General features: G+C 39.8%; 1 protein-coding gene across 3 annotated transcripts in view; it reads left to right on the plus strand.

Annotated features, from left to right (window-relative positions):
• Positions 1 to 11,537, plus strand: part of LOC135683808 (uncharacterized) — a 30,388-nt gene that overhangs the window by 12,836 nt on the left and 6,015 nt on the right. For all 3 annotated transcript variants that reach the window (XM_065199156.2, XM_065199157.2, XM_065199155.2), the window contains exons 12-23: positions 1,224 to 1,309; positions 1,605 to 1,691; positions 1,805 to 1,889; positions 2,726 to 2,816; positions 3,074 to 3,161; positions 3,338 to 3,392; positions 3,860 to 3,964; positions 4,375 to 4,451; positions 4,565 to 4,851; positions 5,087 to 5,143; positions 5,374 to 5,510; positions 10,242 to 10,803. In XM_065199156.2, the coding sequence (XP_065055228.2) occupies positions 1,224 to 1,309; positions 1,605 to 1,691; positions 1,805 to 1,889; positions 2,726 to 2,816; positions 3,074 to 3,161; positions 3,338 to 3,392; positions 3,860 to 3,964; positions 4,375 to 4,451; positions 4,565 to 4,851; positions 5,087 to 5,143; positions 5,374 to 5,510; positions 10,242 to 10,803 (1,717 nt within the window). The remainder of the gene's footprint in view (positions 1 to 1,223; positions 1,310 to 1,604; positions 1,692 to 1,804; positions 1,890 to 2,725; positions 2,817 to 3,073; positions 3,162 to 3,337; positions 3,393 to 3,859; positions 3,965 to 4,374; positions 4,452 to 4,564; positions 4,852 to 5,086; positions 5,144 to 5,373; positions 5,511 to 10,241; positions 10,804 to 11,537) is intronic.

An 11,537-nucleotide genomic window follows, 5' to 3' on the forward strand; every position in this document is an offset into this window, starting at 1 on the left:
GCCGAATCACAATTTATTTGGGCATTTTGTTTTTTTACATTGAAATTTCATAAATAAGCACAGCCGGAGAAAGATTGAGGTTATTGCGTATGAACTGAAAAGGAAAGGCCAATTGCTTAAGTTGGCACTGGCCAACAATTATCAAGAGAAAGCATTTGTTTTTGTGGGGTTATTTGAAATCCCTTGTCAGCTGAAAATATCTTAAAATTAAGCAGCGGCGGCTGGCACGAAAATAAGATGGTGCTAGTAAAGCAAAAAAATTGTTAGCAGAGCCAAACAGCTAGAGGAAGGGTGGCGCAGGGGCGTGGTCCCTGGAAAATGTTTGTTTTTATAGCTAATATGGCCAAATTTTCTTTTAATGGTGGGTCAAAAGTTTTCATACAATACCTTGGTTTGTCTGATGTCATGTGATATTGCTAGCTTCAGAGGTAAAATCGCCTCGCAGCATTTTATCACTAGAAAGAAGAATCTAGTACTGCGAACACTTTTTCATTGTTGGATTGTCGAAAGACAAACGGTTTTACGTCACGTTGAGTCACAAATGACAATGGGACAGACTTCTGCAGTACTGGATGAAGGAGGTCTAGTACCCTGGTGTACATAAAGGGCTTATTCAATACCAGTATTTCAATGAAAATTAAGATGAGGAGGGTATTGTGTATTCAGCTGCTCTTCCCTTTTTGCCTTAATTCAATTATCATAGAAAAAATCATACAATACAAAAATATTTTAAGCTTTCTAAATAAAATGGTACTAGACTGGTACCACTAGTACCGCTGCAAGCCGCCATTGTAAGTAAGTATCACTCATTTTGAAAGCCGATTTAGTAGGTGTTTCAAAAATGGTCTAAAGAAACAATTCTCTTGAGCTGGTTTTTAGATTTCCTCATGGTTTGAAATGCATCTAGTCCCCTCGTTTTCTTTATCTGACACGACTCTATAGAGCCATGTAGCTAGTTTAAGTTTTTGTGACATTGCCATGTAGCCATGTCTTCTGTTAGAACTTTTTTCACAAGTTTTGAAAGGCAGATCTATTCAAGATTTCAGTTTTTAATCCAGGAATTTTTTGTCGAATTCACAAAGCAATCAAAAAGAAAAACTGTATCGTGTGAAAAAGGTAAATTTGTTTTTATTCCATCACCCCGCGTTGAGATGGAAAAAACCTTGGGTCTAACAAGGCGTGCATTTTCCATTTTTAGCTTATTTGGACTTTTTTCTCCCTAGGATGAAGCCCTTAAACAACAGTATAACAAGCAGAAAGAGGCATGGTTAAAGAAATTGGAACGGATTGAAAATAACATGAAACGGAAGTATGTGCGATTTGATTGGCATTTTGATAGTAACTATGGGAACTGGCTACATGCACATTTGCTGCAATTGTCAAAAAGTGTTTGCAGCTTTTACAAGATTCTTTTAGGTATAGTTTATATGGTGAAAATGATACATATAGAACACATTCTGTTTCCCATGATTTATCTTGGAATTTGTTATAAGAGAGACACAACATTTCAGGGACCAACAACTTGCCTAATATAGTCACAACATGGCCTTCCTATGGTATTTCATCCTAATAACACTTATTGAAATAAAACGTTCTCGTTCCAGAGCCAAGTTGGCGAAAGTGCGAGCGTTTTATGAACGAGAATTCCCGGAGATTAAAAGACAGCGAGAACAGCAAGAGCGAATGACAAGGTGGGTTCTTCACGTATGGCTGTGTATTTTGAAGCTGTGTGCGTGCAAGTGTCAATGCAATGTAAGATTTAAGCCGTTCGGATTTACATCATGCATTTCGGTTTTTGTTGCAGGTTCGGAGCAAGAACCAACTGGGGACCTTTGGCTCGTAGCGAAGCCGAATTTGAAGAAATTGTTGATAATCTTAGCGAATTAGAGGTTTGTGTTTCTCATTTAACTCTCTATTCGTTAGATGTATGTCAAATATTCCTTAAACGCCACATGGTGTTGTCTTCATATTTCCCCACCTCTTCCCCTAAATGCTACTACATATGCAACTTCCCAAGAAATTGTTTGTAGGTTGGCGGAACATGATAAAACGCGCATAATCACCTAGCTCTTTGTATCATACGTATCTTTGTGGCAAGCAAACATTGTTTACAGTAGCGGTTCTTGGGACTGCGGGTCCCGGGTCCAAAAACATATGCGGGGCCCCTTTTGGTTATCATTAGTGCGGTGCTTGGGGCCATGGCCCACTTGGACCCCCCTTAAAACCGCCACTTATTGTTTAGAAGGTTGATCTGCTGATGGTGTTATTGGCCTTTCTAAATTACCTTGGCGTTAAAACACTTTTTACACTGTCTTCAGTTGTTTGAGCATCCTCTGGTCTCTGGCTATTTGACAAAATTTCCCTCTTTGCTTGAAACCTGATGTTATTGTCTAATTGCACATAATCTAATGACAACATTTGACATGCGCACACCTGCCCCTGCTTTATTTCAAGACATGAATTGTCAATGAAAGTGGCTTGTAGCAGAAATGCAGGAATATGTAAGCATTCAAATTGGCTGCGATACAAGGCACAATGGCACGAGAAACATCTTAGATATACTAATGTGTAACTGCATATAGTATGACGTCATCACCGGGCTATCTTCCACGGGTGCCAGTCCTCTGTGTATTTACATTCCTTTATGTGACACGCCTCAGTTTTCCCTAACCCAAACAATATGTGACACCCAAACAATATGTGACACCCAAACAATGTGTTGCAGGCGACAGAGAAGCAGATGCACCAGCTCGCTGTGGAACCACCCAAGTTGCTCGACAGATACGAACGGAGAATCCAATATTCAAACAAAAACGGTAATGTAAATTTGATATGCTAAGTATTTGCTTGATTAGCAAAGGCTAAAACCTCGATACTGTTTCTATAAGGAAGGGGTTTTTATAAATATATAAAGTTATGCCTTATGTTAAGACAGCCAAAAACCGGCTGGCTTGGCCCAAGGGTATAGCTTAAAAGAGACACTGAGGCGTTTAACCGTCCTCGTGTAGAACTTTCCCGTCGACGCCCCTTTTTTACATGATTCAATCTGTTGACTGGTCTTTTTCCTCAATAGGATTGATAAGGGATATTGAAGCTTTTGAACGGGAAAGGAAATTCAAGAATATTTGGTGCGAGGAAGAAAAATTGATTTTCAAAGAAAGGTGAGTTTACCTTGTCTGAATGCTGTTATTTTTAACTGCAAATGGATCACTCATTTTTATGTAACAATATAAATTTTTATAATTTTTCTCTGCCTTTACTTTCATTTTAAAATTCACTTTCTCGACGTTTTCACAAGTGCAGGAATTGTGTCACCTACAACTTTTGTATCTTTCAGATTTACACAGTTCCCGAAAGATTTCGAAAAGATTGCAGAAGGCCTAAAGAGAAAGGTATGCTCCATTTTGAATGATTCATGTCGTTTTTCATAAGATTCATGTCGTGATTTTTGTAGAAAAACAGTCGTTCTTGTTTCCTAAGAGAAATTCGTATTTCGCTAGAGAAATCGTTTTTGCTTCATAGGAGAAAATTCCCTTTTTGTAAGATAATCTGAGAACAATTTTCACCACTATTTCTGTCAATGCATCGAAATTCATCGTTTTGGTATCTTTGCTCAGTTTTCCAATATCCTTCCAATGAAACTCGAAATTCTCTTATTGAAAGTGAAGATCAACTGACTTTGACAGAGATATGATCCGGCCTTGCCTCTTATTAGCCGAAAACGCGTCAGTCCCAAGCGTTGGGTAAGCGCTTTCCAGCTGTAGCTTCTGTGCACACTCATTGCCTGCTCTTGAGGTGGATCGTTGCTATGCTGCGGTCCTTACGAGAGCTATAACAGCAGGATGATTTGTCATTCTAGACCGTCTCCGAATGTGTCCTTTACTATTATCGCAACAAAAAGAAGGAGAACTTCAAAGGAACGTCCAAGAAGCCAAGCAAAAAGACTGGCAGGCTGCAAAGACAGGTATTTAGCAAGCTTGTTTTCCTAATTGAAGTCGAATTTTTCTTCGAAGATAATTTGACAAAAGACAAAGTTTGGGTTAAAAACATCTAAGCTTATATTTTTCATGTAAGGAATTGAATATACAACCAGTCCATTTACCAAATTGCCAAAACTTCAATTTTGTTCATACGATTGTGTTATGAATTTCCTTTCTTTGAAAATACTAAAGATGATATCTACATTTGCTAACTTTTGCAGGTGATAACATTGTCAGAAAAGCCTTACTCGAAGGAAAACATCCTGACAAACCATTATCTTTTCCATGTCAAGTGTCTCGATTAATTTGCTTTGTGGTTTCAAATAGTCTTTTAAATGTAATAAAGTTGTTTATACATGTAAGTGGTTACAAAATTTTCTGGCGTTATTTGCAGCTCGTGAGCACGTTGACGTATGCACAGCCTCTGCCAACAATCCAAAGTCTACAACAGCCGCAACCAATCAAAACAAGGTGAGCAGAGACGAGACGGAAACGAAACGTGATTATTCAAGCATTAACTCGTTATTCAAGGCAATTTGTTGTCAAATTTTGAACTCTTTGTGATTTGTTTGGAAATATTTTAGGCAAAAGGAAAGAGAACGGGAGAAAGAAAGATCAAAAGAGCAAGAATCGCAGAAAGATCAGGGCCGAGACAAGGAAAAGCCTGTCAGGATAGAGCAAGATGGAGTAGAAAAGCCTGAAGGGAGAAGGGAATTGAGATCCAACACGGAGAAATCTCTTGAGACGCCCGATGTCACAACGGCTAGTGAAATCTCAGGGAGCAAACTGGTCACACCGCACATGGAATCACAATGCAAGCAATCGGTTGATGAGTTGATCGCAAGGTACCTTGCCCGCAAACCGTTGCCAGGTAACAACATTCAGTGTTCTATGTTTCTTTAAGTCCGTTCCGTTGTTGTATTTTAGGCCCGTTTTGCGTCTTGAGATGATATCAGCGTCAGGAACTAGAGATTGTCGTTGTTGTGTTGAAGGCTTGTAAATAAGTACAAAAGTTATTTATGTTTGGATCATTGTGCACCCTGCTGTGTTTTGAAATGATTTCGATCGATTAATATTAATAGTTTGCCTCTCTGGTGTCTCTACAGCTGAAAATGTAGACCCTTCGCGCTGGTCAGAATTGGAAATCTCCAAAGCAATAGATGGTACGTAATATTTGGTTGCAGTAATTGCAATATAATTCTACCTTATTTCAAATTGATTCTTCTCCCAGGAAATGTACGGCCACGTTGTCTTGTGACAGACACACTGTATCTATTTGCAGGCTATCTTTTTTATGTTTTATAATTAACTAGAAAAAATTAGCATTTTTTGTCTCTTAATTATTATTCTTCATTGTATAGTTGCATAATGCTTCGGCTTGTTTCCCGAATAGGACTTAAATGCCATGGCAGAAACTGGCCTGCCATTGCCCGAATGGTGAGCACCAAGTCAGAAGCCCAGTGCAAGAACTTCTACTTCAATTACAAGCGAAAGTTCCACCTCGAATCGATTCTTGGCATATCTAAGCATGTAAGTACAGCAATAAAAGTCAATCTAACTGGAGACCTGTGCCGCAAGACAGGTATCTGTTATGTTGTTAAAAAGGGCCTAATCATGTGCTCACATGTAACACGGTTTACTCCCTCGCCTCGTGCTCTACAACTAACTCTAAGTACCCTTACGTCATAATAATATGTTAATTTATTCAAAACATTACATCTCCCCTTTTCTTCAGATTAGTGTCTGGGGCTAAAATATAAAGTTAATTAAAGTTCAAATTATCAAGTCCAAACTTTCTAACAGTAAGATAACTAGGTCTACACGACAACAAAACATTTTTTTTTTAAACTTCTGAAAATCGAATAAAATAAGTGAAAGCGTTAAACTCACAGTACTTTCTGCTTACGTATCGTAAATGTTTTGTCCATATCTGTGAACTCTTCTTCTAATTCTTTGTGGATATCTGGCGTTATTCTGGGTGTCTGCTTCTTCTTGCTGTCCTTCTCCGGTCGCAGGTAGTTCTAATGATTCTTCATCATCCGCATCATTGTAAAATTACAAATCCTTTCTTTCCTGAATTGGCTTAAAAAATGAAATGTTCCTTGTTACGTAATGTCCATTTCTACAAGCTGTGATCATCGTTCCTTTTATTCGTACTATACGAAAAGGCTTCGGATCGAATTTGGATGTTAACTTGTTTCTTTTTCTTTGTCGAATTAGTACCAGATTGCCAATACTCATTTTACGTTCCTTAGCTCCTCTTTTCCGGTCCGCATTTTGCTTCATCGTTGCCTTTGCCTGTGTGTCGTTTTTGCGAATTTCTTCGTCCAAGGGCGATAGACTCTTTTCCACTGTGTCTGGCAACTTTATCCGAATTTTGCGATTAAAAAGTAGCTGTGCTGGAGGATATTTTGTTGTTGTATGTGGAGTGGCACGGTAATTTAGAACGAATCTGTAAAGCTCTTTCTTCCAATTTCTCCCCTCCACTTGTGCTGCTTTGATGGCTTTAGTCATTGGTTTGTTAAAGTTCTCAGCTTCGGAATTGGCTTGGGGCCACAACGGTGTTATGGGTTGAAAATGTATGCCATTTTCTTTCATGTAATCCTTGATGTCAGCACTGTTAAATGGTGGGCCATTGTCACTTTTAACTATGTGGGGCAATCCATGTGTTGCGAAAATTCGATCGAGTTTAGCAATTGTCGCAGAGGCTGATGTGGAATGCACAATGTCCACTTCTGGGAATCTAGAGTAAGCATCGATGACCACGAGAATATATTCTCCGGTAGGAAACGGTCCACAGTGATCAATGTGTACAGTATGCCAGGGCTTCGGAGGCAATTCGTTCATATGTAATGGGGCAGGCCTATTTTCCGGACCAATGGCTTGGCAGGGTAAACAATTTGCAAGCACATCTTTGACAGATTTATCGATGTTAGGAAACCAAATTTTCTCTCGTAGAAGTTGTTGAATTTCTTTGTAGTCCATAGACTTCGGAACAGCATGACGAGCGAGAAAATTGACGTATTTGTCGGCTGTTGATGACTGAGATTTACTAGTTGTATCCGTAAAGGTGTGTCTTGACAAGAAATCCGAAGGGTTTTGAGCTCCTTGTTTATAAACAATTTCAAAATCGTAATCCTGAATACGTAAATTCCAGCGTTCAATTCTAGCGGGTGGTCGTGATTTTGGGTTAGACAAAATAAGTTCGACTGGCTTGCAATCCGTAAAGAGCTTGAATTTTGCACCATATAAGTAAATGTGAAGGCGTTCAATAGACCATACTATAGCTAATGCCTCTTTTTCAGTTTGCGAGTACCTTCTTTCTACATCTGAGAGCGATCGGCTTACGTAGGCTACGACTTTTCTGTCTTCTTGGCCAGGTGTAATTTGCGACAAAATAGCCAAAAAAGCTTGTAGGCGAAGCATCCGTAAACAACTCAGTTTGTTTTGTCTGGTCAAAATATGCCATCACCTTGTCACTAGTCAGTGCCAACTTGATGCTATCGAACGACTTTTGTTCCTTAGGGGTCCACCGGAAAACACTGTTTTTCTTTGTTAAGTTTCGCAAGGGCTCGCTGATATCACTGAATTGTGAAATAAATTTTGCACAGTAGTTTGCCATCCCTAAGAAACTGCGAATATCCTTGACTGACTGTGGCGGCGGGGCGTTGTGAATTGCATGAACTTTCTGGGGGTCGGCAGAGATTCCTTTGTCAGAAAACACATAGCCAAAAAACGTGATCTCCTTTTTGTTTAACTCGCACTTTGCCTTGTTTAACGTCAACCCCATATCTTGGAATCGTTTGCATACCGCATGTAACGCGCGGTCGTGATCGTTTTGGGTGTTACCATAAATGATAACATCGTCGCTGATATTTACGGCACCCTCAATATTCCGAATTTGTTCGTAAACGGCGTTCTGAAAAATTTCGCTTGCTGACGACGTTCCAAAGTTAAGACGTGTATATCTTCGTAACCCTTTATGAGTAGCGAAAGTAGTGATGTGACGGCTTTCTTCTGATAAAACGAGTTGATGGTAACCAGAGCGAAGATCTAACTTGGAAAAAACTGTAGCACCATTTAACGCGTGTATAAGGTCGTCGATGGTAGGGCTAGGGTGGCGTTCCCGTTGAATCGCGCGGTTAGGCATTCTCATGTCCACGCATAAGCGAACAGTTCCGTCGTTTTTTGGAATCACGACCAAGGGTGATATCCAGGGGGTGCTTGTTTCTGCCACTTTTTCTATAATGCCTTGGTCTTCCAAATCACGCAGAGTTTCCGACACTTTCTTCCGCAAATGAAATGGTATACGTCGAGCGGGCTGAGCCACCGGCGGAACGGTGCTATCGATATGCAGTTTGATTTCACGGTCTTTAAGCTTTCCTATTCCATCAAATAGTTTCGGGTATTTGGCTTCCAAATTCTCGGTAGTGGCAGGGGTAGATTGTCCTGTTTTCACTGCATTTAGCTTAATCTGAATCAAATTTAAGTCAGCAGCCGTTGTGTAACTGAGCAAAGATCCAGAATTTCCCCGAACCGCAAACGGGCGCGATTCGGTCCTTTGTTTCGATCGTGGCATGAAATTTTCCCAAAACTGGAAGCTGTTGTTCAGAACCATATGCAAAAAGCTTTGTCGTTGAACGAGAAAGATGGATATTCTTAGCTGCCTTGACCTGATGAAATGTTGATTCATCCAAAATATCGATCGATGCTCCTGTATCCAAAATCATTTTCACAGGGGTGTTATTAATTTTTACACGGACTTGTGGCATCTTTATTTCGCGTTGATCATCGCACGTAAACAAATAACCTTCGTCGCTGCTAGACTCTGGAGTAGGCTCTTGTGTATGTTGAGGTGCTTTTCCATGTACATGATGTATTTTTCCTTTTTGATTTGCGAATTTATGACCTCCTTTCTTATGGTCTTGCGTAAGCGGGTCATTAACGGCACGCGGTTGTTTCGCGCGGCTTTTACAGACTTTAGCAAAATGTCCAACACGCCCACATTTGCGACAACTTTGAGTCTTGGCGGGGCAAGGGGAAGTACGGTGAGGCCATGAAAAACCACAGTTGAAACAGGTTTTCAGCTGAGGCTTACGAACCAGCTGGGCAGTTTCTACCTGCATGAGACTTTCTTCTATATCTTTAGCTTGTGTATCGCTGGCTTCCAGAATACGTGCTTTTGATAACAACACGGCGAGTGTAAGCTTCTCTTCCCGCAAAGCAAGCCTTCTGAGTTGCTTAGACGAGCAGTTTTGTATAATCGCAGATTTAATTTCCTTATCTAAATCTGTAAATTCACAATTTGTAGCAAGTTTGCGAAGTCGTGTAGCAAATTGATCAGTAGTTTCTCCAATCTTCTGTTTGGCTTGGCGAAATTGAAAAATTTCAAAGTCGACATTTTTCTGCGGGGCAAAGTAAGTGTCAAGTTTTGCCAACGCTGTCTTGTAATCTGTAGCTTCATCTTACTCAACTGGGAGAGAATCGAAAATTTCTTGAGTGGCGGCACCTGCTTGGTACAACAGTAAGGCACGTTTCTGAGCATCATCAGTTATATTTACGGCAAGTAAATATGTTTCGAAACGGCGTTTCCAATGTTGCCATCGTTGGCTTATGGACGTCGGGTCGGACACAGGGTCGAACGGTGGAAGCGGTAATAAATCTAATCGTGCTGCCGTCGCCATCTTAAATTCTGAAACTTAACAGAAATGGCATGTGCTTTCCCTCCACGTTATCTGCTTTTTGTTTTAATCCTCGTCGCCAAATGTTATGTTGTTAAAAAGGGCCTAATCATGTGCTCACATGTAACACGGTTTACTCCCTCGCCTCGTGCTCTACAACTAACTCTAAGTACCCTTACGTCATAATAATATGTTAATTTATTCAAAACATTACAGTATCTCTTCTAATTATATGTTATAATGTAGGTTGCTTCTACGAGACTTTGACTTCAATTTGTCCACGTTTAGCGGTGTCTGTTTTTTAAGGTGTGTCTTCTTTAAGGGTTTAATTTTTTATGGATACCGTTCTTCCAAGGCTTCTACTGTTTAAAGGTGTTTCTTCTTTAAGGAAGTCCGTTTTTAAGGTGCCCTTTCTTTAAAGCTGTCAATTTTTAAGATGTCCCTTATTTAAGGAAGTCCGCTTTTTAAGCTGTCTGTTATCGTATGTGTTCATGGGGAATCCGCTTGTCTTTGTTATGTAGATAAATTTTTATAAAAATTAATTCTAGAAAATTCACACCGGCAAATTCTTTACTTGTAGAGTATCAGTTCATATTCGCACCAAGGGGCTGCCTCTGGGCTAGATGATGAGATGACATCGAAGCGAAGACGATCAAAGAGAACAGGTCAATTAGAGAAAGATGGGGTACCGGCTGGGCAGCACTTGCAACCGTTGCAGGACACTGCACAGGAGAAGTCGGTAGAGATTGAACATGTTAAGAATGATCATGATCACGTTGCCAATGAAAACGAGTCAAGTGGCAAGCAAGAAGAACAAGAAGGAGCTAAAATGATGGAGAGTGATGAAGTTAGGAAAGCAGATCAGGCAGATGATGAAAATGTTGTTGAAAAGGACGCAAATGCCAAGAATTTGACGAAGAAGTTCATTTTCGAAAGCACGGCAGGTTTGGAGGTTGTGGAAAGTGAAGAAACGAAGGAAGGAGTATCGAAAGAAGATGCACTTGTAAGCAAAGGTGTCGAGAAAGAGCCTGTTGGGAGCCAAGCCGTAAAACTGATAAGGCCAAGAAGCCCTGAGACAGATGCTAGTGGGGAAATGATTCTAGCAAGAAAGGAAGAAAGATTGGTGTACGCTCATGAATCAGGTTTGTCATCATGCTTTAATAAAATCTCTTTCGAATAAATCAGGCATTTGGTTTGGACCGTGATTTGGACTTTGTTGTTTCAAGATTGTTTCAAGATTGCAAGCTCTGTAGTTGTTAAGAAGTAATGGGTTTGTTTTTGTTCTTCACTCTTTTTTCTCCTTTTATTTGGGGTTAGTTGGGCAAACTCATCAAAACAGTTATGATTTCTTATTGCGATTCTAACGAGGAGAGGGGTGCGAGAGTCCTCAGCAATAACATAAACAAGTGTGTGGGTGTTTGGGGTGGCCTCGGGGGCGTGTCACACTATTTTAAGCGATGGTCGGTTTGTTAATTAGTCAAAATTTATGAATAAATATCCAGAACCGTTTTGAAAATATGCTTAAAGGCAGCTTAACCGAATGCCTCTTTTTATAAGGAGTTGTCATGAGTTTTTTGAGAAGTTGCTATGAACTCGTGCATCGTGCATCGATCAATTTGTATCACAGATTACTTTCGTTCCATGCGAATTGAATTTTTAGAAATGAGATGTACGATATACTTTTTCAGACCTTGGCTTTTATTGTGAACGAAAATGATGACGAAAATGTTTGCGACATATCGCTTTTTTCCTTATCAATATGCTTTCAAAATTTATGATAAATATAGCTTTAAGATTTGGAAAGAACACAAATATAATACAGAAATTTACCCCCTTGCTTGCCAACATTTTTGCGCAAATTGTTTTATTTAGTACT

This window comes from Rhopilema esculentum, chromosome 7 (genome assembly GCF_057945365.1).
Source record: "Rhopilema esculentum isolate cy_ngs chromosome 7, ASM5794536v1, whole genome shotgun sequence".
Classification (NCBI taxonomy): Eukaryota; Metazoa; Cnidaria; class Scyphozoa; order Rhizostomeae; family Rhizostomatidae; genus Rhopilema; species Rhopilema esculentum.